This window comes from Chiloscyllium plagiosum, unplaced genomic scaffold (genome assembly GCF_037043375.1).
Source record: "Chiloscyllium plagiosum isolate Xiang-an unplaced genomic scaffold, Cpla_swu_hap1 HiC_scaffold_26, whole genome shotgun sequence".
Taxonomy (NCBI): Eukaryota; Metazoa; Chordata; class Chondrichthyes; order Orectolobiformes; family Hemiscylliidae; genus Chiloscyllium; species Chiloscyllium plagiosum.
Genome location: NW_028270164.1, coordinates 58566314 through 58588231, shown reverse-complemented (window position 1 = coordinate 58588231; position 21918 = coordinate 58566314). Strand labels below are relative to the sequence as shown.

Here is a 21918-nt window from a genome sequence, read left to right as displayed (position 1 = left end):
TGAATCCCACCACATTACACTACATTCCAAATCTTAACCACTTGATGTAAACAAACATTTGCTTCATGTTGACTTTGGCCCTTTTGCCACTTTAAAAGTATATACTCTGGTTCTCAACCCAACAGAAAGCTTTTCTCTTATCTACTGTCGGGACCCGTTATGATTTTGAATACATACATTCAAGATCCTCTTAGCCATCCCTTTTCTAAGGGAAGTAGCCAAGCTTCTTCAATTTAACCTCAATGTGCATCCCTAAATCCTAGAACCATTCAAGCTTTTCTGTACATTCTCCAAATACAGAATGGGTCACAATACTCCAATTGTGACCGAATCACTATTTTATGCAAATTCATTGTAACTTTCTTATTCTTGGGCATCAAGAACAATAGTAACTTCCATAGTCACATGCTGCATTTGCTTGCTTCCAATCATGAAAAATTTCAGTAGCGTTCAGTAAATTAATAAATTCCTTCCTAAGTCACCTTAGGAAAATGCTTTCAGAGATATCTAAGTTTAAATTGCTTGAATTTATTTCAGTAAAAATATACATTTCTACATATTATTAATTAAATGTGGATTTGTTGGTGACATTTTCAGCAAGATCATTGTAAAATCATAATTTTGGCCAGAATAAAAAAGATGAGTTAATTCAGGTACAATTGTGATACATTCTCATGAAAGGGAAAGGTTGGGTAAACAAACCCAGGAACCAGAGTTATGAATGAGATAGAGACAAAGTAGGAAAAGTGATTACATGGTGATTTCTGATGGACAATACAATTGAGAATCAGGCTCAGTGTAAACTTTTCAGAAGGGAAGTGAAAGACAAAACAAGAGAGAAAGTAGAAGAAGACTGATAGTTCGTATTAAAGGGAAATCTAAAAACTTGCTACATTAATAGTAAAAGACTGATAAAGGAAGAGTGAAGTCAATTACAGTATATGTCCAAGAAGCAGGGACATGGCCCAAGTACTAAATGAGTAAGAAATGAATAAAGGAACAAGATGGTACCAAGTCATTGTTGAACAGGAGGTCGGAGAAACATTGGATGGGTTAAAAGAGGTAGCATATAGGCTATTAGTACCTAAAGTTTAAGAAGTTACCAGTAGATACATCCAAGGACATTGAGGGGAAGTAATGGTTGACATTATGGGGACATTGGCCATGATTTCCAAATCCTCGTTAGGTATAGAAGTGCTATAACTGGAAATAACAGGAGAATGCTACGAGATATAGTCTTATTTAAAAAAATGTGCAAGGATAATCCAAACACCCACAGGCTAGACAGCCTAACCTCTGTAGTGGATCAGCTTTCAGAAATGATCATTGGAGACAAAAACGATATAATTTGAACAAACTAAGGAATTAAGGGAAGCCAGCCTGACTTCATAAAGTGTCAATCACGTTTAACTAACATTTGTTTCTTATGAGTTGGCAGCAAGAATTGACAGGATAAGGCATTTAATGCAGTACACATATACTTCCAAAAAGGCATTCAATAAAAAAAAAAATCACATTTTTCTAATTTTGCTCATCAGCAAAATTATTGCTCATAGAATAAGGGGACAGTGAAAGCATGAACATTTGTCAAATTGAGTGACAGCAAACAATAAGTGTCCTTTTCACTAAAGGAAATATACAGGAGTACAGAAAGCAGTGTTAAGAGCACTTCTCACAGCACTGGGTATACAAGGTACAATTTCAAAATTTGCACAATACACAAAACTTGGAACTATTGTGAATTGCAAAACGGATGGTGCTTCTAAAATGGGAAGATAGAATGGTGGAATGAATTGACAAGCAGCAGATGAAACTTAATGCTAAGCAGCACAAGTGATAGTTTTAGATAAAAAAAGGAGATAATAAAGATACATCTTCAATCAAAGAAGTATTAATAGGACTTGGAACACACACGAATTTTTGAAGATGTCAGGGCGGGTCAACAAAAAAAGGTTAATAAAACCCATGACCCCTTTTACTACAGCCTAGGACCCCAAATTCAAAAGGGTGATATGATAAATCTACATAAATGGTTCCGCCTCAACTGGAGCATTCTATCTAATTCTGAATATTTCATTCTAGGAAGCATTAGAAAGGGTAAAGAAAAGAAACAGTGATTCCATGGAGAAGGAACTTCAGTTATACAGATAAATTGGAGAATCTAAGTTTATGCAGAGATTTGACAGGTGATCAAAAATCATGAAGAGCTTAGACAGAATCAATTGTGACAACCTTTGTTAGCAGAAGGACCAAGAACCTAAGGACATCGATTTAAGCCAAGTGACAAAAGAAGAAATGACGACAAGTAATGCTCTTTAACTTAGTTCAAATCTAGAATGTACTAAGCACAGACACAGAAGGTAGGCAAATGGTGCTGAGAAATATATCAGCTATGATTGAGTGGCTTAAAAGGTGCTTCTATATTTTATGTAGACAAGCAGAACGTTGGGAGAACACAGCAAGCCAGGCAGCAAGTCAACTTCTCCACCTCCCAGCCTCCTGCTTGTCTACCTCGGTTTCCAGCATCTGCAGTTTTTTTGTCTCTATGTGTTATGGTCTTATAACACATGGGCTGAATGGCTTTTGTACTGTAACCATTCCATGATAACCTCTACCCTTACAGCAAAGATTTTCCTCATTCCAAAGTTTCTTGAAAAATATATTCTTGGGGAGTTATATTTTGACAGGCATTAAATTTACCTGCAGTCACTGAACAATATACAAGATAAGATGCATTGTTACTCTGCATTCCACCTGACAGTTTTTTTTTTAAGAACATTGTGAAAAACATCTGGTCTGCAATTCAAGCATAAGCAATACCAGAATGCACAGCATTTAAGGGGCATTGGTCCAAGTTCTGATGAATGCCTATGGTACCTATGCACTTTTCTCTTCGAAATCAAGTTGAACCCTGATGCCCAAGTCTTGACTACTTATGTTAGTGACGGTCTCTCACCAATGCAGATAATTTATGGAGTAGCTCCAGTGATCTTCAATGTGCCAGCAGAAGGAGGAGAAGCACATCCCAACATAGAGCCATGGTAATTTCATTCCACAGATATCTGCGCTAACATGTGTCAGAACTGATGGTTCTAAAACAGGCATATTGTTTAAATTCCATCCTGAATCAAAGTACTCCTGGAAGTAAAAGACACAAAAATGCACTTCAGAACAGCAATGGTAAAACTTAACTCAAAAGAAACCACATTAGAACTGTTCAGACTTCACAAATGCAACAACATCAGCTCTACATGTACAGTGGAACCTCGATTATCCAAAGGTGATCAAGGTCCCGATAGAAACAAAGAGGTGTTTCCAACACTGAGCGTATCTTTTGTTTACAATGATTAAAAGTGAATTCAGCTTACTGAAATGCTGCCAAGAACAGTCCTGGACATCGATGGGAGCCCAGATACTGTCTCCAAATGACTGACCACCTGCCCTCTGTCTACATAGGGTGTACCCTGAACCCCCCTTCCCCAGATCATCTCTCTAACATTGTCCTGTACAGAGCAAAGGTGGAACTTGTCAAAAAGTTGCAGGAAAAAAGTGTGTGTGGGGCTGCGCGTGTGTTATTTTACAAGCACAAAAAAAAGAACAGCCACACCATTCTGCATCTAACAGTGTAGAAATTAAAATCGTTGCTGTCTGCTTCGTCCACACACATTACAAATCTAGCCAGTACTTTCCCCCCCCCCCCCCCACCCCCACTTATTTCCAGGATTTATTATTGATAAATGTACTTTGATACCCATTTGAACGAAAATATGCCACATAAAAACTGCAACCCAAGCTGTCCAAATTCTTAAATGTCAACTAAGCTTCTCAACTAATTTAATACATTTATATAACTTAAAATCAAGAGCAGAATCAGTTTCTAGATTAGCCATTTACAGAGGAGTCTCGATTGTCCAGCATTCAATTGTCCAAATATCGGATTATTCACCAAGATCACAATGTCCCAATACTCACCTAAATTATGTTCTCCGGCATTCGATTAACCAAACAAAATACTCCCCACCCATGTCCTTCAGATAATCGAGGTTCCTCCGTACATGCCAACACTTTATATGCAATTTTCTCCCACCCTCCAAAAGGAAGATCCTCTAGTATATCAAACCAAGTCTTTACTAATGTAACTTTTAAAGTGCAAGCAAGCTGGTTATGCTAACTGATATACACTGTTCAGTGGGAAAACAATGGCCTGGTTTCCTTTTCAACCACCATCCACAGTCAGTACCAGCTGGGATCAAAGAATTGATCACCACTCTTAACCTTGCCCAATTTGAGCACTTTGATTGCTTTCAGCATTTGTAGCATCTTTACTACTGTAGATTAGCTAATTCAACGGAGGTATAATCCAATTGGCGATGTCCAAAGCTCATCTGGTTACATATAGGTTGAACAAAATAATTTATCAAATACTCGGTACAAAAGAAATAACAAATGCAAAAAATGCTGGAAACAGTTGAATTTCATGAGGTTTCCAATTTCCTACTAAAGGTTTGGGCAGAATCCCTGTATAAAATTTAACAAACAGGAATTTTTAAATAATTTCATATGATTCTGGAAGTGGTCAGACATTGGGAGAATCTCTGCAAAAATGATCACAATTATCAATAGCAATCAATTATTAGCGCCAATTTAAGGACCAGAAGGGACTTGCCCAGCATCAATCTTAAACATCTTACACAATTAATCTAGAACTTTACCTGTTCGTCAGGTCGCAGTTTAATTTTGCCATTCTTGATGGGGAAGCCACTACCAAATTCTTTTGAAGCAATGTCAGCTCCATATTCCACAGTAACATCTTCTTCAATGGTACTAACCAAACGCCAAAACTCTTTTTCCACCAGTTCAGTTGGAACCATCTGTTTTTTGAAAAAAAAACACATTTGCATCAAGTGTGCACAGAGTACAAAAATGCCAAATAAAGAAGTTTGCTTAATTTAACAAATCACTTCTGTTTTACTTTAACAATTAACTTTTTTTTAAAACTGCTGAAACTGAAAGATGGAACTTGTTCTGTTCAAGCGCAATGCTCCAACTTTAGGTTGAATAAGAATTAGATGCAGAGGAAAGCCTTCACACTTCAGTTACAAACTTAAAGTTCAATACATAAATGAGAGATTCCATTTTCCAACATTGTCCAATCTTTCAGCCAAAGAAATCAAACATACTAAACAGCAGACCCGGACAGCCAGTGCAGCTTATGACAGCAGCGTGCATTTATAAAGCACCTTTCATGTCTTTCAACTAAGACAAATCTTGTGATGATTGATTAATTATCTTTGAAAAGCAGTCACTGTTCTATTAGAATGAAACGCAACAAAGAAGACAGACACCTAAGAGATAGAGGATCAGATGATTGTTCCTTTTGCAATCTGCCAAATAGATAAATATTGGTCAGAACAAATTAACAACATGGGACCAAAGAAATCAGAAACAGTAAATCTTAGATTAATATGAAACTCAAAAACAGCTGCTTCATTTTCAACAATATAACGGTGTTAACTTGAATAGTGGAACATATAATGCCCATTTTAAAAAAAAATATTGTTCTAGCCAAAAGTAAATAAAATTACACTTAGAGAAGGTTTGATGAAGGCGTATTTTGACAAGCCATCATTGGTTAAATTACGGCTCTTCGGTCCGTCCTGAACTCTGTGCTTACACACCTTTGCGAAATAGGCACTGTTTGAAAATGGTGACAAGCCAGGCAGGTAGCTAGTGTATCTTGCTAGGAGAAAGAATGCCCCCGAGTCCATTACCTCTATCAGGAATAGGAATGGGATGGTCACTGAAACTCTAAAAAGATCAATGCAGCATTTCGGAAATTCTATTTTGAGCTATACCAGTCAGTGTTGGGAGGATGGATGGATGGATGCACTAAGATGGAGTCTTTCTTTAAGAACTTGGATCTTCCAATTGTCACTCCTGAGCAAGTGTCTTTTCTTAAAGCCTTTTTAAACAGTGTAGGAGGTACAGGAGGCTGTGAAACAGACGTAGAATGGGAAGGCTCCTGGCCCTGATGGTCTCCCCAGTGAGTTTTAAAAGGAATTTATAAGTATATTGTCGGAACCAATGCTGGACACGTATAATGACTCGTTCAACCATAATCAGCTCCCACCATTCTGAAGGCTAATATCTCTTATTCTTAAGACGACGACTCCAGAGCAATGTGCCTCTTATACGCCCATCTCACTTCTGAACTCTGTCTTGGACAAAATTTTAATCACTCGCATTAAGATTGGAAACCGTGCTGCCTTCCATTGTTAGGGACGATCAGACTTGTTTTAAAAGGCCATAGATCCTCTAATAATGTCAGGAGATTGCTGAATAGGATTCAAGTTTGTCAGCAGCATTTTGGTTCAGGGATTAGTGGTCACCTTCGATGCAGAAAAAAGCATTTGATTGGGTTGAGTGGCCATATGTTTACGTCCTTAAGTGATTTGGTTTGGTAGAGGTTTTTATTAGGTGGGTGAGGGTCTCAATGCTGATCCCCTGGCAGCGGTTCTCACCAATGATGTGAGGTAGAGTAATTTTAATATTTGTAGGGGCAGTCGGTAAGACTGCCCCCTTTCGCCATTACAATTCACATTGGTGATTGAGCTGCTAGAAGAGGCAATCCCGTAGGGATCCTAATAAAGTCACCCCAAAAGTAGGATCTAAGTCGCATAAAATCTCATTATATGCAGTTGTTGTTTTGGTTTTTCTATCGAATCCAAAGGTTTCAGTATCCCATCTTCTACAATGCATCAACTCATTTGGCTCCTTTTTGGTCCACAAGATTAATCTCAAAATCTGAGGCTATGCCTACTTGGGGGAGGGGAGGTGGGTGGTCTCAGGAGAATATCTTAGGTGAAGGGTGAACTACGGTTCCCCTACAAATGGGGACAGGAGGTTTACTTACTTAGGCATCTGCATTATCCCTGTCTTTGAACAGTTTTTTTGAGGCCAATTTTGCTCACTTGCTTGACAGGATTAAACAAGATTTTCAGTGATGGGAAATGTTGCCAATATCCTGGCTAGGCCAGGTATCTTAACAAAATAAATGTTCTCCCCGGTTTGCTCTATCCTTTACCAATGCTTCCTCCGATTTTCCCAAGACAAACATTGCTGAGACTTAGAATGGTTTAGCTCTTATTTGGCGCCACAGACTACCTCTTATCAAACGGTCTAAACTACACAGTGATCTCATGGGTTTGGGGGGTGGGGAGGATTTCCCACATATTAGAAGGTACCAATTAAGTTCTCTTCTATCGCTTGTTAGTGGTTGGGCCTGTAAAGACGACCCAGCATCAACGTGGCTAGATAATGAGGCCTCCCAGACAAAATGTCCCCTCATCAGCCTTTTACTCTTAGATAAAATGAAGATGGTCATGGAATATTGCCGTAATCTGATTGTTATTAATACTGTTAAGGCATGGGAGGATAATGCGGCAGAGGGAGGATAACATGTCCAAATTGTCATTTCTTACCCCTATTGGGGGTATGCTGGGTTTCCAACCTGCACCCCAGATTTAAGCTCTGGGCAGCTAGGGGAGTATCCTGTGTGGGAAGTTTATTTAAAGGTGAAATAATAACGTCCTTTGACCAAATAATTTGTAAATATGGTCTAGTTAGCAAAGACCTTTTCCGCTCTTTTAAGGTCAGGGATTTTATTCAGAAAGGGACCACCATCTTGACCAACCCCTGTAGATGTACTTTGGAGAAGAGGGTACTTTATGCTAAAACTACTCTATTAGTATGCATTATTATATGTTTGCGAGGGGGCGGTGGGTGATCCTTCAGAAGATGTTGAGCAGCTTTGTGGTGTTTGGGAGAGTGAATTAAGGGCTGAAATTTCTATAGAGACATGGGGGGGGGGAGAGGGGGGAAGAGAGAGAGAGAGAGAGAGAGAGAGAGAGAGAGAGAGAGAGAGAGAGAGAGAGAGAGAGAGAGAGAGAGAGAGAGAGAGAGAGAGAGAGAAAAGAGAACATCTGTGAGAATGCAAGCAAGATCTTGATTTGTAATAGGACCCATCTCATACAGCTAAAACATTTTGCATATGGTCCATCTGGCCCCAGACCATGTCTCAAAGTTTAAAGGTGACAGCATCTCCCTTTTGTCGCAAGAGTAAGATAAATATCGGTACTCACACTCATTGTTTATGCTCCTTACATATTGGAGTTCTGTGGCAGGGGTTATAGAAAGGATCTTGAGGGCCAAGGTTAAGATGGATCCATCTCTCTCCTCCTGGGCCTACCCAATATACCCTCTTTGGATGTTCATGGGAAAAAACTTTTTAATATCCTCACTTTCTGCATTAGGCAAAATATTGTAATGCGTTGTGTTTCTGAACGGTGCAGGTATAGAACATATCACTCTGGACATGTTCAGGAATATGGTGCACCGGAAAACAAAGTTTTTCTAGGATTATGACAGCCCTTTCTGGATTACTTGGATGCATTTTAACTAGGGCTTTCGCGTAGCCTCGGCAATCTGGATTTAGTGTACTTGATGTCCTTGAAGGAGGAATTCCAACTATTTTACGCTAATACCTAGTGTTCTGAGGTCGAGAGCTAATGCTTTGTTGTGTTGAGCCGTTTTGCTCGTTCATTAACTACCTTTACTGTTTGGGTGTATTGTTGTTGCTGTGGGTTTTTCCTTTTCTCTATTCTATATACATACAACAACGAAAAAAAAGGTTTCGTGGTTTTACAAAGAAAAGTTTAATAAAAATACCTACTAAAAGAAAAGATTTGACTACCAACTTGACTACTGTGAGAACATCCTTTATAAATCTGAAGCATACTCACATGAACTGGCATATTGAAGTAGTCTGATTTAAAGGCATCTGCCATTTCTCCAAATGCACGGAGTGTGTAGTCCCTAGGGGCTTGTTCAAAACCAAAAGCTTCTTGAGGCTTGCTACACTCCTAGAACAAAAACAAAGTTTCCAGCATGCTGTGAACTCAAGGTGGCACTCCCCTGCCATTAACTGTGATGACAGGTAAGTTCTTGCAATTGAGTCATAGAGATGTACCACACGGGAACAGACCCTTTGCTCCAACTCAATCACATCGACCGGATATTCTAGCCTAATCTAGTCCCATTTGCCAGCACTTGACCCATATTCCTCTCAACCTTTCCTAATCATATACCCATCCAGATGCCTTTGAAATGTAATTGTACCAGTCTCCACCACTCCCTCTGGCAGCTCATTCCATACATGCACCACCCTCTGCATGAAAACGTTGTCCCCTAGGTCCCTTTTAAACCTCTCCCCCCTCACCCTGGTGTCTAAGATTTTTGAATTTACAGCATTCAATCCATGTAAACACAGGATAATGTTTCAAGGAGATTCCCTTGATCAGAAGTGGCAGTCAGGTCAAATCAGAATCTGCTCGTTACAGGAATAAGCAAAACAAGGAGGGGAGAAACAAACAAGCTTAAGATCAATAGTTCAGATACACCAAACTACTTTCTCAAAGTAATAGGTTTGACAACTTGCAAATTGATTTCAATAGTGCACGCCTGGTTGGGTTTCGTTTTGTTTTTTTTTTTGGGGGGTGGGGGGGTGGGGGGGGGCGGGGGAGGATGGTGGATGGTTGATATTCCTTCTCTACCTATGACCTTTTGCTTTGTGTTTTGGTCAGTCTTCCAAAGCAGCTGTCATGAGTTAAACACATTTAAGATGTAAACTGCTTTTCAGATTTTCCTGGTTTTCCATATCAAATTTTAAGCCAGAGAATCATGGCTCATCTATGAGTGAGTGCAGCTTGACCAATAGTGTCCAATACCAATGTAATTTAAGCAGTCTATATCGAATTGAAACATTTAGAACGGACACGAGAGCTAATCACCCACACTAGTACATAGGTATAACATGGAGATATGGAACTCTGGAAGTTGCTAAAAACGCACTAGATAAGAGAGTCAGGTCAGGAGGTGTCGAAGGTACTAAAGGACTTTTCTGCAGTGGTGGGAGGAGGGGCAAAAGAACAATAGTGATCAGGCAATATTTCAAAGATGAAATGTAATGGTGGAAATTGACAGAATCAAGCATCTAGCACCCTCTGACAATGGCAAAATGTGGGGTAATCATTACACAATCTACAAAACCACTAAATTCTAGTGAATCTTTCCTTGAGTGAAATTAGAGAAACTGTTTAAAAACAAGGGGTTTCCCATTTAAGGCAGAGAAGTGAAAGTTTCTTCTCACAAACAAATGTTAGCATTTACAATTAGGACTGCATAGTCTAGAGTTATTGGAAGCAAGCATAGAAGTCCTGGTAAGGCCAAAATCAGAATAGCCATGATAATTGAATGGTGGAGAATGGTTTGATGTCACCTTTTTGAGGCAAGAAATTTCTGCTCATGTGTTTTGAATGGAAGATCCCTTACTTTAAAAAGGTTACCCAGTTCCATATTCTCTCACAAACAGAAACATCCTCTCAACATCAAACCTATTAAACCCCCACCATGGAAATTATGGCATTGCAATAAATATCACTTGATTAGTAATCCAGAATCCAAGGCTGATGACAAGAGGACATGGATTCAAATCCAACCATTGCAATGGTTACATTTTAATTCAGTAAGAACAAGAATTTAAAACGTTAGCAGACTGTCGATCATATAAACGCAGTGTTGTAAAATCCCATCTGGTTCTCAAGTCCTGCAGGGAACAAAATCTGACACCCTTAACTGGTCTGGCCTACGTGTGAATCCAGAACTGCAGCCATCTAGTTGACTTAGTGACCTTCTAGGCAACATGAGAGGAGTAGGAGTAGTAAGAATAAATGAGTAACACCCACATCTCCTGACAAAATAAAAATCATCCCTCATGCTTCAGAGCTTCAATTTAAGTTGTTTCGTTCTTGTAAAATTGTATTGCAACATTGAAGATTGAAACACTGAATGCAAAAAGGGAGACAGCCTTTGTACTGCTGTATAATTCTGACACAAAAGAAGGATTCCAATTACCAACCTGAGCCAGACACTTTGGACACCTCCAATCACCTTTAGGAACATCTTGTAGGGGTGGAATTAAACAGAAGGTGTGGTAACTGTCATCACAGCCGTCACACAGCAGGAGTCGATCCTCTTCATTACCTTGTCCACAGATCAGGCAAACATACAGATCCACCTACAAAAGGAACAAACATAATGCAGTCTGCCACACAGCCTCCTTCCACTACCTTCACTTCATCGAATCCTAACTCAACAGTTTACTTTCCATTCCACTGACATATTATTCCAGCTTTCCTAGAAAGGTTCGAAGCATTTCACATCAAAGTGTGGCAACAAATTCCTCCTCTCAGAGTAAGGGATTTTTCAGAATTTCACGTATTTGTTCCCGACCATTTTAAAATTATGGCCCTTATTTTGGACTACCCACTTATTAAAACATTTTTATGCCTATGCTTAAAACTGCTTATAATTTATTCAGTCTTGGTCTTCACTCTCTTCTCTAACTTAGTCATCCCCGATAGCTTTGCACTCTTACAACTAAAGTTTTACAGAGTCTATGCAAACCTCAATTTCAAAGAAAAAGGGCAGGCAAGCTCTAAATGCAAAGCACCAGTGACAGCAGATCCCATTTTTGCCAGCAGAAGATGGTGACAATGCATGGATTCTAAAGGGAAACAACAAAAATCTGAGCCATTTGAAATTTGTGACTAGATCAAACAGGCCTCAGCTTCACCGTTTCATGGGCTTTAATTTATTCCTAAAGATTATGCACCAGAACTAGCCAAGATGCCTTTACATCATGGGCATGTACCAGACAACACAAATGTTTTCCAAATGTTTTGCTGTGCATGCAAAAGCTTGAAAAATTCAGCCACGATATCAGTCTAATCTCATTGCTGACGATACTATCAAGTAGCACTTATTCAGCAATAACCTACTCAGTGAAGCTCAGTTTTGGTTCCACCAGGATTTCAGTCCAAATGTCATTACAGCCTTGGCACCAACAAGGTCTAAAGAGCTGAATTCCGAAAGAGAGAGTGACTGCCTTTAGCATCAACACAGCATTTGATTGAGCACAAAGGAACTTCAGTAAAACTGAAATCAATATGAATCAAGAGAAAACTCTGCTGGCTGAGATTTAAAAACAAGAAACTGTGGATGCTGGAAATGCAGAACAAAATAAATTAGAGGAACTCAGCAGATCTGACAGCATTTGTGGCATGAAGCATAATGAATGTCAAGTCTTGGGAGTCTCCTTCAGAATAGTTCTAAAGATGGATAATTAGACGTAAAACATTAATTGCAATATCTTTCTTATTGGAGACTAATCATCTCAATCCCACAATATTGCCTAGGCAATTCGCGAGGGTTGTGCCCAAGGCCAACCATCCTCAAAGTTGCTTCAATGACTTGTGTTCAAATCATAAAAAAGGTCAGACAGCAAGAATGTTTGATGATTGCAGTGTTCTGTATCACTCGCAACTCCTCAGATAATGACATGACCCACATTTAGGCTTGGGCTGACAAATGCCAAACAGACATCACAAAATGCCAAGCAATGACATTGCCAACTAGAGAATCCAATCGATTCCCTTGAATATTCAATACCAATGCTATCACTAAACCACTGAATCCAAAATCAAAACTTGCAGGTTTATCATGATCATAAACTGAACCAGAGAGCCTCGTTAATACTGTGACTACAAAAGCAAGTCAGAGACCTTGAATTCAGCAGCAAGTAACATCCCTCCCAACTCCCAAAGCCTGACCATCATTTTCAAGGTACATGTCAACACTGTCATGGAATACCTTCCAGTAATGCTAGAGAAGATAATCATCCAACACTAAGCATCCTACTTGATCAGCATCCATTCAACAGATTAAACATTCACCAAGTTTCTCCGCTACAAACATACAGCAAACAGTGTGTACCATCTACAACATTCATTGATTCATTCCCCAAGATTCTTTCCAAAACAGTGATCTGTTGTTACCTAGGAAAGTAAGGACAATAGACACATGGGAATTAAGTCACTGTTCATTCAAAGTCACTGGGCCAACACCTTGAAACTCCTTCCCTGTTTATTTTCAGTCGCTCACGGGATGTGGGCATCACTAGCTGAGCCAGCATTTATTGCCCATCCCTAGATGCTGGTCATCAGCTGCCCTCTTGAACCGCAGTCCATGTGCTTCAGGAAGACCCATAAATGTCATTAGCAAGAATGTTTCAGGATTTTGACCCTACCACAAAAATATCAAAGTCAAGATGGTGGGTGGCTTGGCAAGGAACTTCGAGATGGTCATGATCCCACGTAACTGCTGCCATTCCTGCTCCTTCTAGATGGCTGTGTTCATGGGATTGAAAGACACTGTCAAAGAATCTAACATTGAATGTCTGCAGTGCATCTTGCAAATGGTACACACTGCTGCTATTAAGCAGGGTTGAAGACAGCAGGACCCATTAAGTGTTACCCTGAATCATGTCAAGCTTCTTCAGTGTTGTTGGAACTGCAATCTGTCACACACCTGACTTGTGCCTTGTGGACAGGCTTTGGGAAGACAGGATGTGCATTACATGATATAGTATTCCTAGTCTCTCACTTCATCTTGCAGCTACTGTATTTATATGGCAAGTCTAGTTCAGCTCCCAGCCAATGGTATACTATAGATGTTAATAATGGGTGGGTAGCAATGGTAACACCATTGAATGTCATGGGGCAATGGTGAGATAGTCTCAGACAGGCCATTTGTTGACATGCACAGCTAGCAAATGTTATTTGTCACTTGTCAGCCCAAGCCTCCCTGCATTTAGACCTGGACGACTTCAGCACCTTAATAGTTGCAAATGGTGCTGAACTTTGTGCAATGAGAGAATATACCCACTTCTCAAAACTCGCCAATACCCAGTTCTGACCTTATGTCAATGGGAAGGTCACTGATGAAGCAGTTGAAGATAGTTGGGCCAAAGGCACTATCTTGAGGAACTCCTGGAGAGGCACCCCAGAGCTAGGATGACTGACCTCCATTAAACACAGACATTTTCCTATCTGCCAGGTATGACTTCTACTGGTCGAGACATTTGCCTTTTGATTTGATTGGATTTTGAGGGCTCCATGATACCAGATCTCAGTCAAATGCAGCCTTAAACAGCCAGTCTCACCTCAGCTCTTTTATTCAGCTCTTTTGTTCAGTTTGAAACAAGGCTGTAATGAGATCAGGAGTCCTGTGGTCCTGGAACTACCTAAACTGGGAGTCAGCAAGATTATTGCTCAGCAGGTGTTGCTCGATAACACTGCTGACAAGATCTTCCATCTCTTTACTGATGATAGAGAGCACGATAGGATACGAATTGGCCACATTGGATTTATGCTGCTTTTTGTTATAGGGTGTTGCTAGGCAATATGGTCATATAAGCTGACCATATAGGCAGATGCCAGTTTTGTCGCTGCAATGGAACAGCTCGAAAGAGGTGTGGCAAATTCTGGAGCACAAGTCTTCAGTGTTATTACCATAACGTTGTCAGGGCCGTTTGCAGTATCCAGTGTTTCCAGCAATTTCTTGCTATCACATGGAGTTAATTGAATTGGTTGAAGGCAAGCATCTATGACACTACAACCTTTGCTGGAGGCCAGGACTCACAATCTTCATCCAGAAGTGTGGAAAGAAGACTAAAGCACTTGCAACAATGATCAGCTGGCTCCCCCATCATTGAGAATATAGATATTTGTGAGCCTCTCCCTCCAGTGAGTTATTTAATTGTCCACAAACATTTATGATTGGATGTGGCAAGACTGCAGACCTTCAATCTGATGAGTTTGCTGCATCTACTACTTGCTGCTTATGCTGGTTGGCATGCAAGTAGTCCTGTTTTGTAGCTTCACCTGTCAACACCTCATGCTGCTCCTGGTATGACCTCCCACGCTCTTCATTGAACTAGGGTTGATCTCTTGGTTTGATGTTAATGACAAAAGTGGGGTCTATGGCCACTCTGAGGTTGTAGATTGTGTTCATATCAGATTGTTGAATGCTCACCACACCTCATGTCTTGAAATGCTTGAACTGTTTCAAGTGATTGTGCCAAACACAATGTAAGGTTTTGAGAAGATTTATAGCTCAGGTGGAGATACTGGATGTAGGTTTGCTCACTGAGCTGGAAAGTTCGGTTTCAGATGTTACGTCACCATGCTAGCTAACATCAGTGAGCCTCTGGATGAAACACTTGTGGTATGGCCCGCTTTTTATTTACTTGTTTAGGTTTCGTTGAGTTGGTGACGGCATTGCCCGTGGTGACGCCATTTCCCGTTATTTTTCTCAGGGGTTCTTTCCTGTTCTTTTTCTCAGATCCCATGGGTGTTCCGTTGGTTTGTCTGTAAGTTTTGTTGTTGAAGTTAATATGGGTGGTAAGGTATCAAAAGGAACCAAGACAGAAGAGGATGAAATAATGTTCTCCTGTGACATAACAGCCCTGTTCATATCCATCGACGTCAACGTGGCCAAGGAAACACTGACTACACTATAAGAAGAACCAAAGACACATACACCAAACACCACCAACTTCATGAGCAAGGACAATATAGTCAAGCTACCTGTGCCTTACCCACCCACTTCACCTTCAACAACAAAACCTACAAACAAACCAAAAGAACACCCACGGGATCTCAGATATCAGGGTTTTAGCAGAAGCAGTAATGCAGGGACTCAAACAAACAGCTCTGTCAACCATTCAACCCAAACTTTGGGTCCGCTACACGGATGACACCTTTTTGTCATCACTAAACGAAGCAAATTAGAGGAAACCTTCAAGACCACCAATAATCCCCTTACTAGCATAAAATTCACTAAAAAGAGAAGGAAAACAACAAACTGCCATTGCTAGATGTCGCAGTAGAGCGAACAGCCAATGGGGAACTTCAAACCAACGTCTACAGGAAAACACCACATACGGACCAAATACTGAACTACAGAAGTAACCATCCCAACATCCACAAACAAAGCTGCATTTGAACATTATTTCAACGAGCCACCACAAATGGTAGCGCAGTGGAAGTATGAAGAGCAAAGGAAGATCACCTATACAGTGTTTCCAAAAAGAACGGGTACCAAGTGAACACAGTCCACAGATTTCTCAGCAACAAACCCAAACAACAGACAAAACACGTCCAGAAACCCTAGCCACTTTCCCCTACATCAAAGACATCTCGGAAATGACTGCCAGGCTACTCAGATCATGGTAGCCCACAAACCTATCAACACACTAAAACAGTAGCTAATGAACTTGAAAGACCCGAAACAGATAACAAGCAAAACTAATGTCATTTACAAAATACCTTGCAAGGACTGTAACAAACACTACAGGATACATGAACATCAACTAGCCACAAAAAGACATGACCCACTCTCCCTATCCTTACATACAGATGAGGAAGGACACCACTTCGACTAGTAACACATCCATCCTTGAACAAGCCAAAGAGAGACATATGTAAGAATTCCTAGAAGCATGGCATTCCCAACCAGAATTCTATCAACAAACACACTAACTTGGATCCCATTTACAACATCCTGAGAAAAAGAACAGGAAATGACATCACCAACCCAAGGAAACCTAAAATAAATAAAAAGTGGGCCATACCATCAGTGCTTCATTCAGAGGCTCACTGATGATCTTACCTAGGATGGTGATGAAACATTTGAAAACGAACCTTCCAGCTCAGCGAGCAAACCTACATCCAGAACAATGTAAGGTATTACCAATGCAAAGGCAGGACTTTGCAGTAATCACTCTTCCCAAAAATATCATGGACAGGTGCATCTGCTGCAGGCAGATTAGGGAAGATGAGATCAAGTGCTTTTACTTCTTGTTGGTTTCCATACCACCAACTGCAGACTCAGTCTAGCAGCATTGTTCTTTAGGAATAAACTAATTCAATTTGTAGTGCTGCTGCCAAGTCACTCTTAAGAGTCACAGCTATACAGCATGGAAACAAGATTCTTCAGTCAACTCACCCGTACCAACCAGATATCCCAAAAGTTTGTGCGAAGATTTGTAGCTCGGGTGCTCGTTGTTGTGGTTCTGTTCGCCAAGCAACAAAAACTTCCAGCTCGGCGAACAGAACCACAACGGATATCCCAAAAACTGATCAAGTCCCATTTACTAGCACTTGGCCCATATCTCTCTAAACCTTTCCTATTCGTGTACCCATCCAAGTGCCTTATAAATGTTGTAATTGTACCAACCTCTACCACCTTTTCTGGCAGCTCGCTCAATACATGTACCACCTCTGTGAGAGCACATGCTCCAGTGATTCCCAAATCGAGTGAATAAATCAATATTCATTCTTGCCCCAAGACTTTGAATTTCAGCCCATTTCAGGTGCAGCCCATCTTTGCAGCACAGCTCCTTAGTGTCCGTATTAGATTAAATTAACCCCTCTTTTTAAGATGTCTTTCAGCATAAGCAACTATTCACTGACCCCCCCCAACCCCACCTACTCTCTCCTCCTCGCGAGCTGACACCACATAATCACACCTGCCCCTTCAGACACGATCCAATTAACCTCAGCCGAGCCTGCACCACCAAGACCCAACTCCATCGCTTGTCTACTCCCTTTCAGCACTCTAATTTACACTTGTGTAATTACCTGTCAATGGCCATCAGACCTTTAAATTACAACAGCTGACTGCTGTGAAAGGGGGTCTTGGTTTGCCTTCCCTACAGTTCTGTGCTACAAATTTCCAGTATAGGTCTAATTTACTTGTGAAAACTGGGTGACATGGGCAAGTTGGGCTGAAGAGTCTGTTTCCATGCTGTATGCCTCTCTGGCTCTAATGGAATTATGACTCCACATTTCTGCGGGAGCCCTGAGCACAATTTCCTTACAGAAATTAGCTTTTCTACTTGAGGGAGGGTGGGCTCAAGTATTCTGTCCGAATGATATTACTTAGGTTTTTGGAAAAATGTCTCATTCTTCATTCTAAAGACTAGGTCTAGTTGAGCAGCCCTGACAATGTCAATAAATACAAAAAAGTCCACCAGTCCTTTGTATAAACCAAGCAAGCATTAAGTATTAGGCAAATTATTAAGTAAAAAATGCAGTAAATCTGTCCCAAGAATATTAAAACCTATTACACAAAAATAGTTTTATTCTACTTACAATATTTGAGGTTGTCATATTCCTGTTGTTTCTGATTGGTCTGGCTCGCTCGGAATCAGTGGCACGATTCTCACTTCCCTCTTTCTTCATTCCATGCATATTGTACTTTTCTGGATTTTAATAAAAAGATATCTCATTCAGGACTAATGGAAACCTGAACACATTCTTTGCTGTATTGCTATGTTAACAGAAATAGAACACTTGTTATTGTTAACATCCAATGAACCTCCAGATCAAAGTGTACATTAGAGTACCAAATTTTACTGTGATATATCTCATTCTCATATCAAATGAGAAACCCAAGTACACCATTCATTTCCTGTCACATAGCCAAAAAGTATTTTTAAAAATTAAGCATTTTGTGTGATGTTTTAGATTTATAGTCAAATTTACAAATTGGTCCTAAACAAATTTTGTGTCAGCATTCAAAGGGAAGGAATTGGTGGAGAATGGTCTCAGGGAAGTGGGTGTCAGATTTTTAAGCCAAGTTGCTATTAAAATGGAAGAGGTGTTATGTACCTTAAAAATATGAAGATGAGGAGGATCCAAGATGTTGGCGATCTGTTAGGTCGACTGTGCTGGGGCTCTGCATCAAAACCCAAGGAAGATGGGTTTTCACTCCATTGCCCCTCCCCTACCCCCCTTCACTAGACATAAGTCTGTTAAAATAACATTCAGAGTGCTTAGAACCTTTTAAATTCAGAAGATGAAGTCTAATAAAGGAAAGGGAGCCAAAGAATCCCAGCCAGCAAGGCACTCCCCAACAAAACAGGAGGCATCCACTACCAGTCCCGACTCCCACGGCAGCACCTTTGAACCTGTTGAACCAACAGAATCTAATCTCAGAGTCTGTTAAGCTCCAAGAGAGAATTGACTGTGCTGGAACAGCTGTATGCCATGCTAAAACAGCACGAACAGGAGATCCAAGCACTGGATTGACGCGTTGAGGCGGTCGAACAAAGGACCTCCACATCCGAAACTACGGCGGAGAATTCAGAGGGACGAATCTAAACACCACGTTCAGACCCTGTTGGATCAGGTTGACAGTCTCATAGGTAGAGGTTGGAGGAAAAAAAAACTTACAATTTGCCCGGCTCCCGGAGCGTGAGCACTTGGCTCACTCCCGCAGCGCCTGGGGCTGGAGGTCGAGTCAGGCCAGGTGTGTGGGGAGTAGGCTACCAGATTGCAATGCGCAGGGCCGGGTCAGGTAAAAAAAAAAACAAACTAAAAACAATTATGGACAATGGTGAGGGGCGGTTATTTCTTTTATAAGAATGAATGGGGTTGATGTATGGAGGGGACAGAATGAGCACCCACTGTTAACTCCCATGTGTGTAATTAATTGGTTTTCGGGTCTTGGTATTGCTTGGGTCTGGGGCATGGCCTTAGCTGGAAGGAACCAGGATGGTTGTAGGGTTTGGGACGAATGTCCCCTGTGGGCGAGGGGAAACATCTACAGCGGTTTGTTGTTATGTTTGTTTGGTTAAGTTAGGTGTAGTGGTTAGTTTTTTTTAGTTCTAGTAATATTTGTAGAAATAGTTTTTAGATCTTATAAGTTCTGTGTTTTTTCCACGCAGCATGCCATGAATAAGCTTCTTATTCTCGGGGGACTGTGGGCTGCTGTGCGCCGTCACGGCTAATGGTTCATTTAGATGGTGCACTTGGAATATAAAAGGGAGCCACTCTCCGATTAAAAGAAAGAAGTGCTCTAAACCTTAGAAAAGAAATAGTTGACATTGCTCTGCTGCAGGAACACACTTAACTGACAGGGAATGTTTGAAGTTGCTGTAAAGAGGATTTGGCAGGGTATTCTTCCTCTTTCAACTCCAAAAGTAGAGGCAAGGCCAGATTAATATGAAGGAACCTTCCATTCCAAATAGTAGAACAAATCAAGGTTGAATACGGGCGGTTCATCATTCGCAAGGCCTTAATACAGAGGGAAACGTATGGCATCCTGGACGTCTATTGTCCCCTGGCACACCAACATAAATTCTTAATTGACGCAATTTTTAAATTAATGGCTTTTGGGTGCACCGTAAGATCATAGGAGGAGACTTTAACAGTCGCATGGACCCAGAGGTAGACAGGATGCCATGGGGTCTCTCAGAAATGTCCCTGCAATCTAAACAGCTAGTGGACTTGTGCAGGCAATTAGGGCTAGTGGATGTGTGGAGATGTCTCCACCCTAATGGTAGGGATTTTACTTTTTACTCTAACCTGCACAAATGCCAAACAAGAATTGATAAGTTCTTTGCTCCATTGGTCTGTTTGGATTTGGTTTTCTTCTTGCAGGATTGTGAACGGAGCTATCTCAGACCATGTGCAGTGCACTTGGATGTCAAGATTAAGGGTAATGGAACAGATATGCGACACTGGTGCATGGACCCGTTCCTTTTGAACGATAGTAAATTTATAAAGTATCTCAAAAGAGAGCTCGGGGCGTTCTGGAACATCAATTCAGGTATGGCTAGTAATTCATCAGTGCTTTGGGAGACAGCCAAGGGGTACTTAAGGAATTTGATTATTCATATTCAGCAACCAGGGAAAAGCAGAAAGTGGAGCTCAAGGCCCAGCTAAAAGCAGCCGAGTCGGCATATTATGACAGACCATAATATGCTTATTTTGTTAAGTGGTTGGGAGTGCTATATAGTGACCTCAAGGCAGCTGTTCTTACAAATGACATTAGGTCAGATAAGTTTAGCATTGGAAAAGGCAGCCAACAAGGGTGCCCTCTCCCAACACTATTATTTACCTTAGTAATTGAACCATTGGCAGAGGTCATTTGGAAGGACCCTGAAATAGTGGCTCCAAAAGGTAGGAACAGGGGAGCACACAATTACTCTCTTTGCTGATGTTCACCTATTTTTGGCTAATCCGGACAAATTAAACTATTCAGCATCTTCTAGGGATATAGAACAAACTTTACAAAGTCAGAAGCTTTGCCTGTGGGGGCTTGGTGGGAGTGCCTGACCTGGAGGATAGAACAGTTTCCCTTTCGATAGTCACAAAAAGGTTTTCTTTATCTGAGCATTTTTATTACCCCCTTTTTCCATCAGCTGTACATAGCTCGCTTTGTGCAATTGTTTGATAGGATAAGACAGAATTTTTGCAAGGTTTGTAGCTCAGGTTGAGATTTAGGGTGTAGGTTTGCTCGCTGAGCTGTAGGTTTGATATCCAGACGTTTCATTACCTGGCTAGGTAACATCATCAGTGGCGACCTCCAAGTGAAGTGAAGCTGTTGTCTCCTGCTTTCTATTTCGATCTTTCTCCTGGATGGGGTTCCTGGGGTTTGTGGTGATGTCATATCCTGTTCGTTTGCTGAGGGGTTGATAGATGGCATCTAGATCTATGTGCTTGTTTATGGCGTTGTGGTTGGAGTGCCAGGCCTCTAGGAATTCTTTGGCATGTCTTTGCTTAGCCTGTCCCAGGATAGATGTGTTGTCCCAATCGAAATGGTGCTTTTTTCATCCGTGTGTAGGGCTACAAAGGAGAGAGGATCGTGTCTTTTTGTGGCTAGCTGGTGTTCGTGTATCCTGGTGGCTAACTTTCTTCCTGTTTGTCCTATGTAGTGTTTGTGGCAGTCCTTGCATGGAATTTTGTAGATGACGTTGGTTTTGTCCATGGGATGTACTGGCTCTTTTAAGTTTGTGAGTTTTTGTTTGAGAGTGTTGGTGGGTTTGTGTGCTACTAGGAGTCAGAGGGGTCTTAGTAGTCTGGCTGTCATTTCTGAAACTTCTTTGATGTATGGTAAGGTGGTTAGGGTTTCTGGCTGTGTTTGGTCTGCTTGTCGTGGTTTGTTCTTGAG

The 21918-nt window shown here is 40.9% G+C and overlaps 1 protein-coding gene across 2 annotated transcripts in view; it reads right to left on the bottom strand.

Moving 5' to 3' along the window:
• The window catches only part of LOC122563341 (lysine-specific demethylase 5B-like), a 232156-nt gene that overhangs the window by 149921 nt on the left and 60317 nt on the right, over positions 1-21918 (bottom strand). Inside the window, exons 7-11 of one of the 2 annotated variants that reach the window (XM_043717091.2) lie at positions 18114-18223; positions 10976-11134; positions 8802-8921; positions 4713-4871; positions 2957-3138 (exon numbers count right to left, since the gene is read on the bottom strand). In XM_043717091.2, coding sequence (XP_043573026.1) covers positions 2957-3138; positions 4713-4871; positions 8802-8921; positions 10976-11134; positions 18114-18223 — 730 coding nt within the window. The remainder of the gene's footprint in view (positions 1-2956; positions 3139-4712; positions 4872-8801; positions 8922-10975; positions 11135-18113; positions 18224-21918) is intronic. The other variant, XM_043717092.2, reaches the window with a different exon arrangement.